Consider the following 21449-nt stretch of genomic DNA (forward strand, 5'->3'; position numbering starts at 1 on the left):
GCAAGAGTTGACACAACTGCTGGAGCCTCCAGCTAAATCCCTGTTTACCAGCAGGAGAGGCCTTAGAAACAGCTCCTTCTGCAGAGCCAGCATGAGGAGAAACCAACCACCCCACCAGGAAGGAAAGGCTGGGAAGGGAAAGGAGAGAGGAGGTTTCTGAAGTAGAGAAGGGAGTCCAGGGCTTGGGGACCCCCCTCCCTGGCCCAGGGCAGCCAAGGGACCCCTCCTCCACTGACAGCACTGTGTTCATCCTACTTTGTTCCTGGCAGGACTTGGCCCTCGATCCACGGAGTCCATCATGCTGCACCTCCCTTTGAAGGCATCTCTCTGGCTCCTCATCCTCACCAGTGAGTGCTTTGGCTGGGGAGGTGTGTGTGGGATTGGGTGCTGCATGGGGATGCAATGCTGTGGGGAGGCCCCAGGGGTGCACATCTGTCCCTCCTAATGGCTCTGGCTCACAGGCTTATGCCAACCCAAAGACACTGGGCAGCACTGGGTGGCACCGAGGGTGCAGCTACCTTGCAGAAAGGTTGGATGGGGGCAGACATAAAGCATAAAAGGAGAGGTTGTCCACCCAGCATTGCCACAGGCAACATGGCCAGCTTTGGACATTGCCAAACCCTGTGATGTCTTATTTCCTCTCCTGTGTGAGGGTTTCAGGAGGTACAGGGCATGGAGGGTGACCCACCCAAGGGCTAGGTCACTTCTGAGGAGAGGTTGTGTTTGTCAGTGATGGCTACACCAAGGAGGACAATCCCAGGAAGGTTGTTTTTCAGTGTGAGGGCTGACACTACACTGGCATGGGGTTGTGCTCCAATGTGCTTCACCTTGGACTTCAGAGGACTCCCATTTGGTTTCACCTCCCTCCTCTCCCAGGTCTGCTGCAAGGAACGTCTGGGGGCAGCGGGCTGCGCGTAGAACCTGGAGACACTGAGCTCGTCCTCGACCTTCACAGCAGCTTCTCCCTCTTGTGCTATGGGGACAGGGAGCTGGTCTGGGAGCGGGAGGGTCAGCCCCTGGCTGCCTCACTGGAGAAGAGGGACGGTGTCTTCATCAGCAACCTCACCCTCAGCAACGTGACGGGCCGGCAGACGGGCGAGTACGCCTGCACCTACAGCCCCCAGCAGGCTGCAGAGCCCCTCGAGAGGAAAGCTCTCTACGTCTACGTCCCAGGTAGGGCACAGCATGGCCTTGCCTGTGCCTTTGCATGGATTTTAGCAACCAGGAGGAAGAGGGCTTTGAATGAGCATTCTCTCTCCAAGCACGTAGCCTCCCAAAATCCTTCCTCCCGTGTAGGGAGCCCTCTTGGCAGGTCATCTGGTTGCCAGGTCATGGAGAGGCCTGTGTGGGGTGTGTTGGGACAAGTGGTGGGGGAGGCAGCGGTGTTGGGTGGCACTGTTTGGGTCTCTCTTACTCTCCCAGGAGAGCTTTGGTGAGACCAAAACACGGCAGCTCTACTTTGCCCTACGGAGAAAAGGGAGAAGCATCCCCCGAGTCCAGAGACAGAGCCCTGTGCTGGAGCAGTCCTGGAGGAGCACCGAGCAGCCCTTCAAGCAGCTCTCTGTAATTAGTGTTCCTGCTCTCCCACAGATCCCTCCCTAGTCTTCCTCCCCACAATCACCTCTGAAGAGCTCTTCATCTTCATCACGGGCTACACGGAGGCCATCATCCCATGCCGGGTGACCAACCCACAGATGCAGGTGACCCTCTATGAGAAGAAGGTGGAAAACCCTATCCCAGCTGCTTATGACCCACAGCAGGGATTCAGAGGCTTCTTTGAGGACAAGACCTATTTCTGCCGGGCGGTTGTGGATGACCAGGAGGTGGATTCAGACACTTTCTATGTCTACAGGATCCAGGGTGAGCTGTCTTTGACCTGGCATGCCTGTGCACGTCCCGTGGCTGTTTCTTCAGCCCAGTGGCAGGGAACAGCAAAGCTTTGACCTCCAGTTTAGAGGCTGAATGTATGTGGGAAATTTTAAATGAATTGTCATGTGGTGGGTGGAAATTCCCCCCACCCCCCAACATTTAATTGCCAGGCCAGCCTGGTTTGGGACCCAAATGAAGCTGTGTTTACAAGCAAAACTATAATCTACAACGAAATGCAAGGAATATGTACCAAATATACAGTATTTACAAGTAATAAACAGCACAAGAACCCCCCCTGGCCAAAACCCAGGGGAGCTAAGAGCTTTTGCACTCCCTGCCCGCCCCCATCCTGGTCACAAAGGGACAAGTGAAAGAGCAGAGAGTTGTTAGAACTTAGCCAAAACAATGCAGCCAAGGTCAAGCAGAAGCCAGCACAGCACAAAGTTAGTATCTCCCAGAGCAAAGAAGCCAAAAGAGAGAGAGAGATTGTTTACCAAGCTAATTCTTATGGCAGATACCTCTCTAGAATAGAATAGAGTAGAATAGAATAGAATCAAATAGAATCAAATCAAATCAAATCAAATCAAATCAAATAGAGTAGAATAGAATAGAATAGGGTAGGGTAGGGTAGGGTAGAGTAGAATGGAATGGAATAGAATAGAATAGAATGGAATGGAATGGAATGGAATGGAATGGAATAGAATAGAATAGAATAGAATAGAATAGAATAGAATAGAATAGAATAGAATAGAATAGAATAGAATAGAATAGAATAGAGTAGAATAGAATAGAATTAACCAGGTTGGACAAGACCTTCAAGATCACCAAGCCCAACCTATCACCCAACACCATCTAATCAGCTAAACCATGGCACCAAGTGCCTCATCCAGGCTCCTCTTAAACACCTCCAGTGATGGTGACTCCACCACCTCCCTGGGCAGCACATTCCAATCTCTCTTTCTGTGAAGAACTTCTTCCTAACATCCAGCCCAAACCTCCCCTGGTGCAGCTTGAGGCTGTGTCCTCTTGTTCTGGTGCTGGTTGCTGGGAGAAGAGACCAACCCCCACCTTTCAGGGACCAACTCCCTTTCAGGTGGTTGGAGAGAGCAGCAAGGTCTCCCCTGAGCCTCCTCTTCTCCAGGCTGAGCAACCCCAGCTCCCTCAGCCTCTCCAATGGGGCTGTTCAGAGCTGTCATTACTTTCCTTTCTGCACCCAGTGGTGACTGATTTCCATTTCACTACTCTCTGTTCAAGATCTGTGGCAAATGTTTAAGGCACAGCCCACAACTCCCACAGCGTAGTCCTGTCCCCATTGGAGAATGCGTGCTACCAAAGCATCAGCTCCATCCCTCAGAGGAGAGACTTTCCAGTGGACCAGGATAAATGGGATTGGAGCCCACTCCTCCCTTTCTTCACTATTCTTTCCCCTCTTCCCCAGTCTCATCTGTGAACGTCTCCATCAGCGCGGTGCAGACCATGGTGCGCCAGGGAGAGAACATCACCTTGATGTGCACCGTGAGCGGCAACGAGCTGGTCAACTTCAACTGGGATTACCCCCGCAAGCAGGTGAGTGCTCCAGCTCCTCAGGCTCCAGCCAGCAGCTCCAGCCTTTCCCCACACGTCTCAGGTCAGCAGTATTCCAGATGAAGCTTCACAGGAAGCTTCAAACCACGGCAGAAGCTGTAGGGTGCTACTGCTGCCACCCGGGGAGGCTTGATGGGGAGATCCTTGCGCTGAGGCTGACTGAGGCCTCTGATGGATGTTCCCTGCCCCTCTGCAGCCAGAATGGGGTCCTCTACCTGCTTCTCCTCCTTCCCTGTGAGCCTGGCTTTGGAGCTCCGATGGCAGAACATGCTCTTGACTTCTCAGACCCTATCTCCTGTCCTCCTTGTGCAGGCAGGGAAGACTGTGGAGCCGGTGACCGACTTCCTGCCTGGATCCACCCACGAGATCCGCTCCATCCTCATCATCCAGAACGCAGAGCTGGAGGACAGTGGCACCTATGTCTGCAATGTCTCTGAGGGCTACCATGAGAAAACAGACCGGAAGGACATCGCAGTCCACGTCATTGGTGCGTTGCTGCCCATGCCCTCAGAGCCAGCAGACCACACGGGTGTCCAGGGAGGGTGTCCAGGCAGGACGTCCAAGGGGAACACCCTCTTCGCTCTGCACAGCCTGCAGCTCTCTCCCCTTCTTGCCTCTGCCCTGAGTAACCATGGCAAAAAGCCAGCCCCCCCCCCCCCCCGTGTCACCCTTGCCCACTTCTTGGCATCAAAACATCCCAAATCTCCCACCCTGAGGGTGTGGGTGAGAGCCCTTCTGCGCTGTGCAGTGCCAAGGTGATGTGAGCTCTGTACCCGCACTCCCCAAGCCTGAAGCCTTGAGGGATAGATCTAGAGCTGCCCCCCACTTTCTGGTGTTCACAGTGTTTCATTCCAGATCCATGTTTGTCCAAAGAGCTGCAGAAGGGGTTGTTCCTCTCTCTGACCTCCCCCTCTTCCTCCTGCCCCCTCTCAGAGCGTGGCTTTGTGCGCTTCCACACCAACCTGCCCAGCACAGTGTATGCTGAGGTGCACAAGAGCCACACCATCCAGGTGGAGGTGGAGGCATACCCACAACCCAGCATTGTGTGGCTGAAGAACAACAAGACTCTGACCATGGAGAGCAGCAGTGAGTTCACCATCACCAGCAGGAACCTGTCTGAAACTAGGTGAGACCCCTTCATTCCTCACAGGGGTGCAGGGAGGGAATAGTTCAAACTCCAGTTTGGACATGGCTGGTGGCTGAATGCCTTTCCATGAGCTGATTTTGAGCATGCCTCAGATGGGTAGGAGCTGGTTGCCTCTGAGCACTGTCAGAGGCACTCTGGGACTGTGTCTCCCCCAGGTACCAAACAGCTCTGGTGCTGGTGCGGGTGAAGCAGGAGGAAGGAGGATTTTACACCATCCGAGCTTCCAACGAGGATGATGAGCAGGAGCTCTCTTTCCACCTGCAGATAAATGGTGAGAGTGGGCATGAAGGTATGGGACTGGGGAGGCAATCTCAGGGGATGGCTCCATCCTTTGTTGCAGGACACTCAATCTGGAGACCTTACTCCTCTGGCTACAGCTCCAGAGTGATTTCAGTTAAAGGAAGAGCGTCCAAACAAGGACCATTTGATTTCTCACACTTGGTCTCAGAGCAAGGGTGACAGGAGGCAGCTCAGACACCAGCAGCCTGTCCTTCATGCCCTCCTCCAAAGTAGCTGATGTGAAGATGATTGTGCAGCTCTTCTTTCCAGGACTTTCCCTGGTGCTCTCCAAGCGAGCTGGATGGGTGCAGGTCACCTACATCACTCCCTCAAACCTTGCTCTGTTAGCTGTTAGCTTTCAAAAACAAACACAGCTAATGTGATCACAGAATCACAGAGCATTAGGGGTTGGAAGGGACCTCAAAAGGTCACCCAGCCCAACTTCCCTGCTGGTGCAGGGTCACCTAGAGTAGGTCACACGTGTCCAGGTGGGTTTTGAATGTCTCCAGAGGACTCCACAACCTGTCTGGGCAGCCTGGCCCAGTGTTTTGTCACCCTCAGAGTGAAAAAGTTTTTCCTTGTGTTGACATGAAACTAGATGATCTTTCAAAGTCCCTTCCAACCCCTAGCATTCTGTGATTCTGCAATTGTCCCTTGTCCTATCCTTGGGCATCTCTGAGCAGAGCCTGGCTCCATCCTCCTGACATTTGCCCTTCACATACATGCAAACATTAATGAGGTCATCTCAGTCTCCTTCTTGCCAAGCTAAAGAGACTCAGCTCCCTCAGCCTTGCCTCACAAGGGAGATGTGAGGAGTCCTACCTCACCGTCTCCTCACCCCAAAGCCATGGCAGGGAGTAGTGGAGCCCCATTCTCTCCTATCCTGCTGCTAGAAAGGAAGATTAATTCCCACCACTGCCTCTTGGTTTCAGTGCCAGCCAAAGTGGTGGATCTCAAGGAGAACAGCAGTGCCAGCAGCGGGGAGCAGACAGTGACATGCTCTGCTGAAGGCATGCCCCAGCCAGAGATCAGCTGGTCTGCATGCAGTGACATCAAAGGGTGAGTGGAGTGATGGAGTCCATGGGAACGGCTGGGCCCTTCCATTCATCTTATGAGCAGCTGGGGCTGTTTAGTTTGGAAAAGAGGAGGCTGAGGGGAGGCCTCATCACTCTCTACAACTCCCTGAAAGGAGGCTGTGGAGAGGCTGGTGCTGGTCTCTTCTCACAGTGCTAGAACAAGAGGGAATGGCCTCAAGCTGTGACTGGGTAGGGTTAGACAGGACAGCAGGAAAAAGGGTGTCACAGCAAGGGTGGTCAGAGATTGGAATGTGCTGCCCAGGGAGGGGGCTGAGTCACCAACCCTGGCTGTGTTTGAATGTGGTGCTTGGGGATACGGTTTAGGGGTGAACTTTGCAGAGTAGGTTTGTGGGTTGGACTTGGTGATCCTGAGGGTCTTTTCCATCGTGAAGGTGCCTGTGATTCTGTGATTAATGGGCTCTGATTTTGTTGCTTGCTGAGCACCCCGTGGCGGTGCCTGCTCTCAGCTGCCTCTCGGCTTTCCTTGCCCTCCCCGGGAGCAGGTGCAGCAGCGAGGGGCAGCCCAGGCGGCTGCTGGGGAACGAGTCTGCGGAGATCGGGCTGCAGACCAACGCCTCCTACCACAGCGAGCTGCAGCTGTACCGAGTCAGAAGCACCCTGCAGCTGCACGGCCTGGACCAGCCCCTGCTCCTCAGGTGCTCCGTGCACAACGCCCTGGGCAGCAGCTCGCAGGACATCACGCTGGTGCCGCACGGTGAGCGCCGAGGGAAGGGTTTGAGCTGCCGGCAGGCAGCCAGGCTTCCCTCTCCGTGTCTCCAGTCTGAAGCTGCTGAGAGCCAGGGTGGGAAACACGAGTATTTCTGCCCCAACAGAAGCTTCCTTTGAGCTGAGTGAAAAAGGCTGCTCCAAGAGGCATCTGGAGCCCTTGTGTCAGGATCTAGTTGAGGATGCCCCTGCTTACTGCAGAGCGGGTTGGACTGGATGACCTGTGGAGATCCCTTCCAACTCTGACCTTTCTATGATTCTATGATCACTGGCCATGGACATCTTCTTTCCCCCACTGGCAGGGTGATCCCTCCAGGGAAAAAAGATTTAAAGTGCCTGAGCAGGTCCCTGGTGTCTTGTTATTAGCCCCCGGGTCACTAGATGGTGCCACGGACCTGAACATCCACATGCTGAACATCTCAAATATGAGGGTCTCAGCCCAGGCCCAGAGCTGCCAGCTCCCCACAGGCAAATCAACCCCTCTAGCTCCTTACACCTCCCCATGGTCAAACCACTCCCAGAGCAGCAAGCTTTCAACAGGCTGTAACTACCCAGCACTCTGTTAGCCCTGGGGTGCTGGCTCTGCAAGGGCTGGGCAGGACTGTCCATGAGGAGAGGACAGGGGCTGACCCCCACCTAAAGGGAGAGCAAGGTAGATGTTGGGGGAGGGAGGCACCTAGCAGGATGGGGACAGTGACTGGAGGAGAAGGGAAGGACACAGGGACCCCTCTGCACTGCCTCCCCTCCTTTCCCCAGGGTACTCAGGCCCTGCAGAGGTGGAGGAGGAGTCTGACTGCTGTCCCTGTTATTGTTGTAGCCTTGCCATTCAAGGTGCTCATCATCTCCGTCATCCTGGCCCTGCTGGTCCTCACTGTCATCTCCCTCATCATCCTGATCGTCTTGTGGCAGAAGGTAAAAGAGGAGAGTGTTCCCAGGCTGCCAGACTGGTACCCTCATGGTAGGGCTGCTGGGAAGGCCAAAGCTGTGAGCTCCTACTGGCATAGGCTTGCTGATGTCTCACCTCTGCCAGGGACCATGGGCTTCCAGCAGCCTTTGCCTGCCCCTGCCATCTGTAGGCTAGAGGGGAAATGAGGCTGCAGGGAGCAGACTCCCTAAAGAAGCCCATCCACATCGTCCTCAAGGCTCATCCACATTGTCCTGACCTCTCAGCCCCTCAGCTCTGTCTTCCCTTTGCTGCCCTCCCCAGAAGCCTCGCTATGAGATCCGCTGGAAGGTGATCGAGTCGGTCAGCTCCGACGGGCACGAGTACATCTACGTGGATCCCATGCAGCTCCCCTATGACTCCAGCTGGGAGGTGCCCAGGGACAAGCTGGTGTTAGGTAAAGGCTCTGCACATCCCACTGATGCCCCCCCTGGGGTTCTGGCTGTGTGGAGGTGATAGGTTTGGGGTCTCCAGAAGAGATCAGCCCAGAAAAGGCACAAAGATCCTGGAGCATATGATGTGGTCCATGGGACAGGGAGACCACTGGGGACCACGATGGGAGGCCGGCTGCATGAAACACCAGGATATCCCTGGTGCCCCTTGCCTGCAGCTGGCAGCTCCTTCCCTTCCCAGCCAGATGGAAACCAGCCCCAGCCCCAAACATCACAACTCATGACCACCTCCCTGCCCACCAGGATGGCTGCAGCAGGCTGGTGTGGTGTCAGGCAGGGGACTTGCCTGTTCCAAGCTCTTACCCTCACCTCTCCTCAAGGGCTGTCACCAGCTTTGTCTTCTCCCTGCCCCTTTGCAGGACGCACTCTCGGCTCCGGGGCCTTCGGACGCGTGGTGGAGGCAACGGCTCACGGTCTGAGTCATTCACAGTCCACCATGAAAGTGGCAGTCAAGATGCTCAAGTGTGAGTGGTCTCCACACCCTGCCTCTCCTCTGCCCCAAAGCTGTGAGGCCAGACCCTGCCCACGCACTCCCCTCCTTGCCCTGCCATTTATGGTGGCTCTTCCCAACAGCCACAGCCCGAAGCAGCGAGAAGCAAGCCCTCATGTCCGAGCTGAAGATCATGAGCCACCTGGGGCCTCACCTCAACATTGTCAACTTGCTGGGGGCCTGCACCAAAGGAGGTAACTGAACCTCATGTGCCCTTTCTCCACTCCCTTCTGCCCTGGGCTGTGCTAAGGAGAACTGCCCTCAGTGGGAGTAATTCCTGTATTCTGGCTCAGAATGGTTCACCCTTCCCTTAGGAAAGCCTTGTGAGGCTCCTTCTTTCCTACCTGGTGGAAGCTGAGGAGGCACATTTCTGTTAGCCCTGCCCCCCCCCCAATACATAAACCACCAAATTCAGTTCTGGGGTCCTCAATTTAAGAAGGACATTGAGACACTTGAACGTGCCCAGAGAAGGGCAACAAGGCTGGGGAGGGGTCTGGAGCACAGCCCTGTGAGGAGAGGCTGAGGGAGCTGGGGTTGCTTAGCCTGGAGAGGAGGATACTCAGGGGAGACCTTCTTTCTCTCTACAACTACCTGAAGGGAGGTTGTAGCCAGATGGGGGTTGGTCTCTTCTCCCAGGCAACCAGCACCAGAACAAGAGGACACAGTCTCAAGCTGTGCCAGGGGAAGTTTAGGCTGGAGGTGAGGAGAAAGTTCTTCCCAGACAGAGTAATTGGCCATTGGAATGTGCTGCCCAGGGAGGTGGTGGAGTCCCCATCCCTGGAGGTGTTCAAGAGGGGATTGGATGTGGCACTTGGAGCCATGGTTTAGTTAGTCAGGAGGTGTTGGGTGCCAGGTTGGACTTGATGATCTCTGAGGTCTTTTCCAACCTTATTGATTCTGTGATTCTGTGATTCTAAATGCCAAACTGCTCAGCAGCACAAAGGTGGCTTTGCCCCCTGGCCCTGCCTAGACCACCTGTCCGCTGGTCACGTCCCCGTGGGCTGAAGCTGGCTGCCCTGAGGAGGCAGCCGGGCGGGGGGCAGGCGTGACACGGGTGCTGTGTGCCCCCAGGGCCCATCTACATCATCACGGAGTACTGCCGCTACGGCGACCTGGTGGACTACCTGCACCGCAACAAGCACACCTTCCTGCAGTCCTGTGGGGAGAAGGCTCGCAGGGACACGGAGCTCTATGGCAACACCCCCAAGCAGGACCACGGCCAGAGGTACCTGCAAAGCAGCGCTCCCCTCCTCCCTGCCGCCTGCCCCATCCTAGCCCCACCTCGGGGATTGGGCACCGCCGTACAAGAGAGACATCGAGGTGCTGGAGCCAGGGCAGAGGAGGGCAAGGAAGCTGGGAAGGGCCTGGAGAATAAAACTGATGAAGAGCAACTGAAGGAGCTGGGGGTGGTTAGTGTGAAGCAGAGGAGGCTGAGAGGAGACCTCATCACTCTCTACAATTAAGCTGAAAGGAGGCTGTGGAGGGGTTGGTGCTGGGCTCTTCTCACAGATGATTAGTGACAGAACAAGAGGGAAGAGCCTCAAGCTGCACCAGGGGAGGTTTAGACTGGACATCAGGGAAAAAAAATTCCCAGCAAGAGTGGTCAGGCAGTGGAATGTGCTGCCCAGGGAGGGGGGTTGAGTCAGCAGCCCTGGAGGTGGTTAAAGGTGGTTTGGATGTGGTGCTTGGGGCTATGGTTTAGGGGTGAACCTCCTAGAGTAGGGCTGTGGGTTGGACTTGGTGATCCTGAGGGTCTTATCCAGCCTGAACATTTCTGTGGCTCTGTGAAGAGGGAGGCTGGTACTGTGAGGAAGAATGCTTACATTTCCTCCAGTCAGTGGAGTAAACACTGGCCCAGCTCTTAGACAGAGTTGGTTGTTCTGTTCCCTTGTGAGAGCAGCTCAAGTGCCGACCAGCCACCTCCAAAGAGCAGACAGGGAGTTACCAGAGGCAATCTGTATGTCCTGGAGGCTGAACTTGCTAGCACACATGTCAGCTGCTCCATGCCAGCTGGGAAAATTCCCTGTCCTTGTTAGCTTTATTGGCATAACCACAGCTACACATCAAGTGCAGGGATGAAGGGTTTCCTGGCATGTCTTAATCCTTGGAGACCTCAGGTTTCAGGGCAGCTTGTGCTGCTGCCAAGCCTAAAGCAGAAGTGCCAGAAGGTGTGCAGTTGCACAAGAGGTGCTACAAGGGAAGGGAAAGGGTCCTTTGTCTGGCTGCCAGCTGTGAGGGATGCAGGCACCCCAGAGCAAACGCTCCCATGGGAAGTTAGACAGCAGCATTTCCTTCCAGCACGCCCAAACATCACTGTTCTATTTTAGCATGGTGTTGGGACATCAGCACAGCTGCCCCCTGTGCTTTCTGCTTGGGGGCAGCTGAGATCCCCCTGAAGTACTGAGTGTAGTCCTCCCAAGCCTCTCAGCTCTGGCCATGCAGCAGGATTCCCATCACTGGCACATGGAAGGCTTCAAGGCTTTACCATGAGGGTGGTGGAACACTGGAACAGGTTGCCCAGGGAGGCAGTTAAGGCTCCACCCCTGGAGATATCCAAGGTGAGGCTCAACAAGGCTCTGAGCAACCTGATCTAGTGGAGGATGTCCCTGCTGACTGTAGAGGGGGTTGGACTAGATGAGCTTTGGGGTCCCTTCCAAGCCAGACCCTTCTGTGATTCTAAGATGCTGCTTCCCAGACACTAAGGAGAGAACTGTTCAAGGGTGCAGATGTTTGCTGCTCCAACCTGGGAAGGTCTAACTGGACAGAAGGTTATGTCCTGCTTGCTCTGTTTTGTCTCCTCCAGGCTGGCCCTGGCCAGTCTGAGAATGTGCACAGCGAGGTGCAAAGCTGTGCCTGCCCAGTCTGGCTTGGGTCTCTCCTGCCCTGTGGGCACTTGTGAACCTGTGTGGCCCTGACTCCCTTTCTTGCTTTCTCCAGTGCCAAGACAGTGTGCTGAGCCAAGCCTGGTGCTCTGCCAGGCAAGGTGAGCGTAAGAAGTTTCAGTGTGCAGGAAGGGACATCTGGAGCTGTTGCTGATGTGATCTTGCTGTTTGAAGTTAATGCTGAGGGCACCTCAGTGGTGGAAGAAAGTCTCCAGTGCCATTTTGCTTCTCTGCACACACGATGCCAGGCTTCTTTCCCTGCTCTGTGGCACATCTCAGTGCCAGGCCTGAGGGTTCAGGACTTGCAGTCCCATGAATCATTGCCCTCATGCCCTGAGGCTCCTCCTCTGCTCTGGACCTGAGCAGCCTCTTTGCTTCCCTTTCCAGCCACCTCTCCTTGTCTGTCGAGAGCGATGGGGGCTACATGGACATGAGCAAGGATGACTCCCTGGATTATGTGCCCATGTCTGACATGAAGGGGGAAGTCAAGTATGCTGACATTGACTCCTCCAACTATGGCACCCCCTACGAGCTGGACAGCTATGCCCCGTCAGGTAACTGCCGGTGCTGGATGCCTTTGCCTGCAGAGCTGGGTGCTCCACATTGCGAGGGTCACCTCTGGGATGAGGCCAGCAGTGCTGGCAGATGCCCCCACGATGGGAGCTTTCAGCACTCTCCCTGTGTTGCTGGAGGTGGAGCAGTCCCTAGTGGGTCCTTCCACTGGCTGGCAGCCCACGAGTGTGCCGACAGCAGCACCCTCCTCTGCTTGCCCTCCAGCTCCCGACAGAACAGACAGGATGACGCTGATCAATGAGTCTCCACTCCTCAGCTACATGGACTTGGTGGGCTTCAGCTTCCAGGTGGCCAATGGGATGGAGTTCCTGGCTTCCAAAAACGTATGTATGCTGGCTGCTCTGGGGTGCCTGCAGCAGCAGGGGCCAGCAAGGCTCTGCTGTGTCCTGTGGTCAGCTCCCACTTGCTGTCCCTCTGTCCGTGCCAAGCTCCTCATGGGAGAAGTGGCCACGCAACCGAAGAGCTGCTGACCACTTCTCCTTGGGAACACAGCCCTGAGGATCAGCACGACTGCAAGCTGCACATGGCAGCTAACCCTGGCAGAGCTCGAGCCTCAGAGCTCCAATTCCCTGACCCTGAGCTCCTCCCAGGCCCTGTGCAGCGCAGCTGTGGTGTTTGATCACCCTCAGTTAGCAGGATGACCAGTGATGACCTCTGTGCTGAAGCACAAGGCGCTCCACAGCAGAGCTGCTACTTTCTGTGGACATCCCTAATGCACCACAAGATCTGAGCCTTCCTTCCCCCCTCCCAGATCTCATCAGAAGTGGCTGTTTAGAAGGAATTAAGCCAGCACAGAGAGCTGAACTCTGGAAGGTCTGACTTAGCCCAGGGCAGGCAGTCACATAGTTGGGCTGTGTGAAACATCACACAGGGTGGAGCTAAAAGAAGAGGTAGTGGTGGTGTCAATGACATGCAGAGAGAAGCTCCTGGCTCTCTGCCTCCAACCAGACAGACTGATCCTCAAAGTTCATGGTCAGTGCTTCCCCATGCTGCAGAGAAGAGGAGCTTGCAGCTTCCTACAGCTTCCCATGGTCACTCTTTACAGTGGTGTGATCCTATCCTGCTCTCTAGTAGTGTCTGGCAGGGTCTGGGGCAAACCTTGAGGCTGTTCATATGGAAAACATCCAGCATGCAGGCAAACCAGCAGGCACCAGCTAGGCTGGTGTAACTCTGATGTGCTCAGGTTGTTTGGCTGGGGTGTCCAAACAGAGCTGGAGACATCCCCTCCTTGCCAGCCCTCCAGCCCCCTGGCTTGGTGGGTTGTCCAGACTGGCCTGGCCAGGTTTGTGTGCCTGTTGCTGTGGGGAGGACAGCAGTGCAGGGGAGAGGGGGAAATGTGGTAGCTCTGCTAGCAGCTTTGAGTCCCTGGAGGTGGAATAACATGAGGTGACTCCTGTCCCTGCAGCCCCAGAGATGGGCCAGAGCTGAAGCTGGGCTCCTTCCCTGGGCTACCCAGTGACAGTGTCCTGCCTGCCCCCACAGTGTGTGCATCGTGACCTGGCTGCCAGGAACGTGCTCATCTGTGAGGGGAAGCTGGTGAAGATCTGCGACTTTGGCCTGGCGAGGGACATCATGAGGGACTCCAACTACATCTCCAAAGGCAGTGTGAGTACCAGGAGCTGTGCAGGCCCCTTCTTCCTGGGGCTCTGGGCATGGCTCCCCCCACCTTCTCCTGCAGTGTGTCCCCTGTCCACCCTTGTGCCCAGGAGGGGTGACAGGGATGACAGAGGAGGGCTTCCAGGAGATGTTCTCAGCAGCCAGCTGTCCTGCATCTGAAGTGCTCTGCATGCTGGGGAGGGGCAGGGCTGCACACCCCTATCTCCAGGCTCTTACAGAAGAACCTTGGCAGCAGCAGCAGCACTGAAGACTGTTCCCTGCACATCACTGTCAGCTGTGCTGCCTCCTTTCTCTGCACGGTGCTGTGGCTGGTCCTGAGCTGCATCAGGATGAGTGCCAGGTTAGGCAGCTTGGCAGTGCTGCAGTGAGTCAGTGGCCACTCTGGGAAGAGGCTCACAGACTCCTGCTCTAACCTCTAGACCACCAGTCAAGGCAAGTGTTTTCCTGCCAGCAGCTGCTTTCCAGAAAGACCTCTCCAATCTTTCGAGGCAGGAGAGGATGAGGCCATAGCTGAGTTTTCCCCAGAACCTCCCCTGTGACTTCAGCAGCATGCCCACTCCTGGGGCATTTGGGGACCTGCAACCCCAAGCAAAGCAGGAGGTGTCATTCCCAGAGAACCTGAGGCTGGGGGAGCTGAGGCTGGAGCCAGGCCTCTCAAATCCCACTAGGAGCTACTCTGTGAACTCCTCTGGTGCTGTCTCCCACTCACAGGAGGTGGCAGGCAGGCAGGCACCCAGTGCCTGGGCAGGGAGACCCTCCTGCAGAGGGGCTGGAGGTTTTCACTCCAGACTTGCCACAGCTGCTTTTCCTTCCAAAACAGGAACTGAGACTGAGCCCCTCTGCAATCCTTCCTGGAGATTATTTTGGTATTTGTTGTGTAAGCAACTCCCCACAGCCAGTGCTGCATACAAGATGGCCAAGGGGGGCTGCTTTTTGTCCCTGTGTATCACTCTAAGAGCAGGATATGTCCTTTGGCTCTTTTTTGGTCATCCCATGGCCCTCTCCAGCCTGACTGGAGTTTCCAAAGTCCAGATAGGCCTGGACTCCCTTCAGGAGTGCTGTGGTCACATTGTGCAAGTCAGTGGACTCCCCAAGAACTGCAGAGCACAGAATGCCCTCCGTGACAGTTCAGCATGGCAGGCAGTGATGGGAATGGCTGCAGCACACCCAGCTCTTTCCCCCTGCCTGCTGAGTTCATCCCACACGAGGAAAGAGGAAAGAGGAAAGAGCAAAGAGGAAAGAGCAAAGAGGAAAGAGCAAAGAGGAAAGAGGAAAGAGGAAAGAGGTGCCCCCCAAAAGTGGTTGACAGGAGATGTCAGTGGATTTGTTGGTCTCACCCTTTGGAACAAGTGATGCAGATGCAGCTGGCTCTCTTTTGTTCTTTCCCCCTCCCTTTAGACCTTCTTGCCCCTGAAGTGGATGGCTCCAGAGAGCATCTTCAACAACCTCTACACCACCCTGAGCGATGTGTGGTCCTTTGGGATTCTCCTCTGGGAGATATTCACTCTAGGTAAGCATCCTGGAGATCATGATGGTGTCTGCAGGTCTGCTAGCCTGTTAGCAGGATGCACTCCCAGGGACAATAGAAACCCATTTCTACCTCCCAAGTCTCTGTCCTGCCAGTCAGAGTAGCACTTCATTCCCTGTCTCCTTCTTTCCCATGCTGACATTGCCATCTGGAAATGAGATGAAGCAGGAAAGGTAAAGAGAAAAACAACAAACCCAAAAGGAAACCTTGATGTGGAAAGCATTTTGGCAAGGGGGTGGCAGGAAATCCAGCAGCCTGATGTCCTGCTCTCCCTTTACCCCCAGGGGGGACTCCCTACCCTGAGCTGCCTATGAACGAACAGTTCTACAACGCCATCAAGCGTGGCTATCGGATGGCCAAACCCACCCATGCCTCTGAGGAAATGTAAGTGCTGCCCTGCACAAGCTGCAGGAGCATCTCTGCCTCTCCTCTCCCCACCTGCCCCCTCACCAGAGTGCTCCCTCTCCCCTCCTGTTAGCTATGACATCATGCAGAAGTGCTGGGAGGAGAAGTTTGAGACCAGGCCGTCCTTCTCGCAGCTGGTGGTGCTGATGGGAAACCTCCTGGTGGACTGCTACAGGAAGGTATGTCCCAAGAACCCTTGCTGAAGGGACAGAAGAGACTCTGTGCCCTCTGGAGGGTGCTGCCTTGGTTAGGGCCCTCAGGCAGGGTCTGGAGAGCAGCAGTCAGTGCTGCTGTGGCAGAGGATTTTGCTGTGACTAAGGCTGCATTGCTTTGGGCAGTGGAGGTGCTTTAGGCATCCTGGGGACGTTGCTGAGAGAGCTGGCATGGCCAGCCAGGCAGCTGGCACCTCAGCAACTGTGGCAGTCAGAACTGGCAGCAGATCAAAACCCTGCCTCCAACTGTGGGGTACTTTGGAGGTGCCAAATTGTGCCCTTGCCTCTCTCTCTCTTAATAAATCTCCTTGGCCTGGTTTCGATGGAGTCAGAGTAGCTGAGCCCCAGCAGAAGGTGCCAGCCCCTCCAGAAACCTCCTAGCAGCCAGGGAAAGCAAATGCAGCACACAGCAGCACTGCATTCCCTTCCCTCACACACCAGCACTGCATTCCCTCCCCTCACCCAGCAGCACTGCATTCCCGTCCCTCCCCCAGCAGCTCTTCATTCCCTCCCCTCCCCCTGCAGCTCTGCAGAGGGGTAGACCAGGGCTGTGTGAGCAGAGTGCAGGGCAGCAGCAGCGCTGTTCTCCTCTCACAAGCCCTCCCTGTTCCCTGGGTAACCTGCCCTGCGAGCGCAGAGGTACCAGCAGGTGGATGAAGAGTTCATGAAGAGCGACCACCCCGCGGTCGTCCGCACAAGACCCATCCTCCCCGGGCTGAACAACGCCAGGCTCCACGCCAGCGCCCCCAGCAGCAGCATCCTCTACACGGCTGTGCACCAGGATGGGGGCGAGAACGACTACATCATCCCTCTGCCCGACCCCAAACCCGAGGCAAGCTGCGAGCTCCCGCAGGAGCCCTCCGCCAGCCGCGCCAGGTGAGCCCGCTGCTGCTGAGTGCTGTCCAGGGGCTGAAAGCAGGGGCGTCGAGAGGGAGGGGGGATGCTCTGCTGAGGGCTAGGCCAGGGCTGTGTGTGCCAGGAGACCAGGACAGCAGAGCCACCCCTACCTGAGCCTGCAGGGATAGAGATCACAGAGTCACAGAATGGTCTGGGTTGGAAGGGACCTCCAAAGGTCATCCAGACCAACACCACTGCAGCGAGCAGGGGCATCCTCAACTACATCAGGTTGCCCACAGCCTTGTCAAGCCTCACCTTGAATGTCTCCAGGGATGGGGCCTCAACTACCTCTCTGTGCAACCTGTTGCAGTGCTAGGCCACCCTCAGATGAACCAGAGGAGCTGGGACATGAGCTGAGACGGGGTGCCAGCTCACATTGCCATGTATCAGCCAGTACAGCTGGGGACAAGTGACCCCACTCACAAGAGGGAGGGCACAGAGAGGCCCACAGCCTGCAGCTGGCTCTAAGTCGTGTGTGAGGGCTGAGCAGAGCCAACTGCATTGTCTGTTTTGCCTGTGGAAAGCTGCTCAGAGTGGGGATATTGGGAGCCCAACACAGTTCCCAGCTTTTGGGGAACCCTCTCCCAACAGGAGACTTTGGACAAGGCACTCATTTCTCTCTCCCTCTTGTCTCCCTTCAGCTCTGTGCTGAATGAGGCCAACACATCATCTACAATATCCTGTGACAGCCCTCTGGGCCTCCAGCAGGACGAGGAGCAGGAACCTGACCCACAGCCAGGCTGCCAGGAGCCAACCACAGGGCACCAAGAGGTGGAGGAGAGCTTTCTGTAGTCAGAGATGGGCTGACTCTGCATTTCCCTATGGAGAGGCCAGCTGAGGGGCTGACCCAGACATCACAGAGAGCCATGCCTTGCACTTGTACATCAGGACATCCTCACCCGTCCCAGCGTCCCTCCTTCCCTCCTGCCTCCCGCTGCTGGCTGGGGAGTCAAAGGCTTTTCCTTATTGCCATCCCCTTTCCCTTTACAAAGAGGTGGCTCAGTGCCAGCAGCCTTCCAGATCACTGCCACATCCTCCTGGGTGACCAAACCACTGCAGGAGGCAGACACCTCACAGACCAACATCTGCTTTTCGAGTGGAAGGCGTGGGCTGGGTCTCCACCAGAGACACCACGCTCTGCATTACTAAGATGATACTCCAGGCCTCTTCCCTCTCCATGGCAATGAGTTTCATCTCCTCTGCACCAGCACTTCTCTGATGGTCTCAGCACCAGCCACACCATGGCTCTGTGAAATGCCCCCAGGACAGGTGATTTACTTGGAGCCCATTGCTGGGGTGCAGAGAACCTGCAACGCCAGCCTTCAGCTGCTGGAGGTGAAGAGCACATTGGGTAGGTTCTCCAAGCACAGGCAAGTCCTGGAGAGCCCAGCCAGCCTCTCAGAGACACTCAATCACCTTTCTTGGCACCTCTTCTGTGGTGGATAGAGCATCACAAGCACTACAGGTACCCATGGCTCTGGGGCATGACCCTGCACCCACCTAGAGGGGCTGTCAGGCCCTGGACCCTTTTGTGCCAAGCACAACACCAGGAGCCCCAAGGGTGTGCTTAGGAGCTCCAAATGCTCTCACAATGACTCTGTTGTAGCAGCAAAGAGGGCAGTCCAGTGCTGTTTGTGTGGACACTAAGCTAATTATTCTCCATTGAAGATTTAAAGGGAACAAACATATTAATCCAGTAGCCAGGGCCAGTATATGGAAGCAGCATGGCTGTTCATTAATCCACTGCCACTAAGCCCAGCTCATCTGCTGGGGGGTGATATCACCCCACCAGCTGCCTTCCCCTTGGGGAGCCAGGGCTCCCAACCACCCTTTCTCAGGATGGAAGGTCTCACCAGCTCCCTTCCTGAGTCCTAGCAAAACTATGGGGAGCACTAAGGATCCCAACACACCAACCCAGGGACATCTCAAAAGAGAGAGGGAGAGAAGCTGGGAAGCAGCTTGGTCACAGCTGAACTGTGTCTCACACCTTGCCACTTTGCTGGGGCCACACAGAGCCCCTTGCAGCCTGTGAGGGCTGGGGGTGAGGTGCCACCAGGAGCCAAGCAAAGCCAGAGGAACCAGGGAGGATTCCTCTCTCTTGGAAGATGTTTTGAAGAATAAAAAGGCAGAGACAATCCTCCTGCTTGCCACCTCCTTCCTCCTTCCTCACAGGCTGGCCTGGGACTTCTTGTGCCCTCACTTGGCACTTGAAGGAGGAGGCTGAAAGCAGGAGGCACACCAGGCTCCGGACAGCGGTTGTGAACCCACCTCTGCAGAGGTGAAAGCTGGACCCCAGAACCTGCAGGCCTGCCACCACCAGCAGGGTGTTCTGAAGGGAGAAGCTTCTCCTTGCACAGAGCTCTGCTCACTGCATGCTCCCACCTCCCCTCAGCCCCTTCCTCACCCTCCTCACACACAGCTCTCTGCAGCCTACAAACTCAGCAACAGGCAGGTCTACCAGTTCAGGACTTCAAGCAGCACCCTGCTGGGCTCCTGCCACCCTGCAAGGAGAAGTTTCTCCTTGCACAGAGCTCTGCTCACTGCATGCTCCCACCTCCCATTAACCCCTTCCTTGTCCCCCCTCTGCACAGGCAGCATCTTGCTGGGCTCCTGCCATCTGAGAGCCACTGAGAAGTCTTTTTCCTTCCCCCCCCATCTATTTTTTGGTTTGTTTTGTTTCAAATGCTGAAACTTCTGCCAGAAATCCCCAGCAGAACAGCTTCTGTTTGAAGCTGCCTCTGGTGGCAATGCTGCTGCCATTTCTGCAGCCAGGAGGGGAGTAGGTGTTCTGTGCTCAAATGTGAACATAAGAAGCAGCACTTTGCTTGGCAGCCAGGGGAGTGTATTTTCAGCCCCTGTGGTCAGATTCCCCACCATCCACAGGGAGCACACAGTGAATCACAACTGTTTTTCCATGCTCCTGCTCCTCCTGCTTGGACTGAGGAAGCCATTTTTCTGTGGCCAGAGTTCATGAAATGATTCTATCCATGGAGGAGCAGTAACTTGTGAGACCCTTGGGGTCAAACCACTTAATTTTTGTTGCATGGAAGGTGCTTGGTAGAACCATAGAATTGTCAGGGTTGGAAGAGACCTCAAGGCTCAGCCAGTTCCAACCTCCCTGCCATGGGCAGGGACACCTCACACTACAGCAGGCTGCTCACAGCCACATCCAGCCTGGCTGCAAACACCTCCAGGCATGAGGCTTCCACCACCTCCCTGGGCAACCTGTGCCAGGCTCTCACCACCCTCATGGGGAACAACTTCTTCCTAACATCCAATCTGAATCTACCCATTTCTAGTTTTGTTCCATTCCCCCCAGTCCTGTCACTCCCTGACACCCTCAAAAGTCCCTCCCCAGCTTTCTTGGAGCCCCCTGCAGATACTGGAAGGCCACAATTAGGTGTCCTTGGAGCCTTCTCTTCTCCAGACTGAACAGCCCCAACTCCTTCAGTCTGTCTCCATAGCAGAGCAACTCCAGCCTTCTGATTGTCCTCATGGTCCTTCTCTGGACACCTTCCAGCACCTCCAGATCCTTCTTGTAATAGAGGCTCCAGAACTGGATGCAGTACTCAGGTGGGGTCTCAGCAGAGCAGAGCAGAGGGGGAGAATCCCCTCCCTTGAGGCCATAGGGTGGCACAGGAGATTGTCTTGACAGCCCCTGTCTGCACCAGCTCCATTTCTAATGGGTCCTTCTCTCTCAGAGGTGGCCAGAAGTACCCAGCCCTGCAGGTAAGGTGGAATCTAGACCTGACATGGGGCATGAGTAGTTGTGGTCTGTGCTGGCTTTGACTTGCCTGCTGTAGCTTTGGGTAGTGTTGGCCTCTTCCCAGCCACATCACGCTGGTAGTTTCGAGTCATCCTCTGACCAGCCTAAGCCACCTGAGTCTCTCTGCCCTTCCAGCATTTCCAGCTAAGCTGCTCCCTGCTGTCCCAGACATTGGGTCATCAACAAACTGTTGCTTTTGGGCTGGGCAGACTAACAAAAGTATGAAATCATTCCAGAATCAAGAGCAGCCCTGGAGAGCTGCTTCTACTACCTCCATCCAGCCCAAACATTTCCCCATCAATTAGCCTCTCCTCACCTTCCCTTTGGCCACTTATTCACCACACAAATCCAGTACTAACCTCCACCTTGCACAGATCAACTACTAACTAAATTGCTAACTTCCCATTATCCAGTTGTTTCCACAGTGCTGAAAGAGAAGCTCTCTTCCTTCTCCCTGCTGGGGGAGCCCAGGTGGCCTGTCCTTTTAGCTGGGCATTAGCTCTCCCTGCATGCCTGTTGCATTTTGTCCCACTTGCAGATTTATGGCAATGATTCTTTGCATCAAAACCTGTTGTGGCTGCTGGCAGGGTGCTCTCCCCACCTCCCTCTGCCCCTTCTTCAAGTAGGTACTGCAGGCTCTTTGCAACATGGTACCATTCTGCCTCCCAGAGAGACATGACCAAATATTTGCCTTTGGCCCTGACACTGCAAGGGCCAAGTCTTGCACTTTGTGATAGTTTCCTGTCCCCTATTCTACTGTTCCCATCACCACTTAGTGAGGGTGTGCAGACCTGCTGCAGCAAGCAGATCTTCCCAGCCAGGGATGGGCTGGCAGCTGGGCAAAGCCAGCATGTTTTGCTAAGCATCCCTAAAACTCTCCTCCAAGAGAGGGCTTGGCAGGGCAGAGGCTTGCAACAGCACCCAGACAAGCTCTGTCTGCTCAGGGAGCCAGCTCCAGCCTCCCCTCCCTCTCTCTCTGCTGCTGTCATGCCAGTCCCTGGGT

General features: G+C 55.5%; 1 protein-coding gene across 1 annotated transcript; it reads left to right on the plus strand.

Annotated features, from left to right (window-relative positions):
• The first annotated feature begins 275 nt into the window (after positions 1 to 275).
• Positions 276 to 19005, plus strand: PDGFRB (platelet derived growth factor receptor beta). Its single transcript, XM_009911383.2, has 22 exons — positions 276 to 347; positions 877 to 1173; positions 1591 to 1860; positions 3308 to 3435; positions 3766 to 3940; positions 4387 to 4579; positions 4756 to 4871; positions 5812 to 5938; positions 6459 to 6670; positions 7499 to 7593; positions 7889 to 8021; positions 8436 to 8540; positions 8650 to 8760; positions 9638 to 9791; positions 11836 to 12002; positions 12226 to 12344; positions 13504 to 13626; positions 15037 to 15148; positions 15451 to 15550; positions 15645 to 15750; positions 16421 to 16659; positions 17322 to 19005. Exons 1-22 carry the CDS (start codon positions 299 to 301, stop codon positions 17470 to 17472), a joined length of 3282 nt encoding a protein of 1093 aa, XP_009909685.2. The 5' UTR covers positions 276 to 298; the 3' UTR covers positions 17473 to 19005.
• The last annotated feature ends 2444 nt before the right edge of the window (positions 19006 to 21449 follow it).

This window comes from Dryobates pubescens, chromosome 16, assembly GCF_014839835.1.
Source record: "Dryobates pubescens isolate bDryPub1 chromosome 16, bDryPub1.pri, whole genome shotgun sequence".
Classification (NCBI taxonomy): Eukaryota; Metazoa; Chordata; class Aves; order Piciformes; family Picidae; genus Dryobates; species Dryobates pubescens.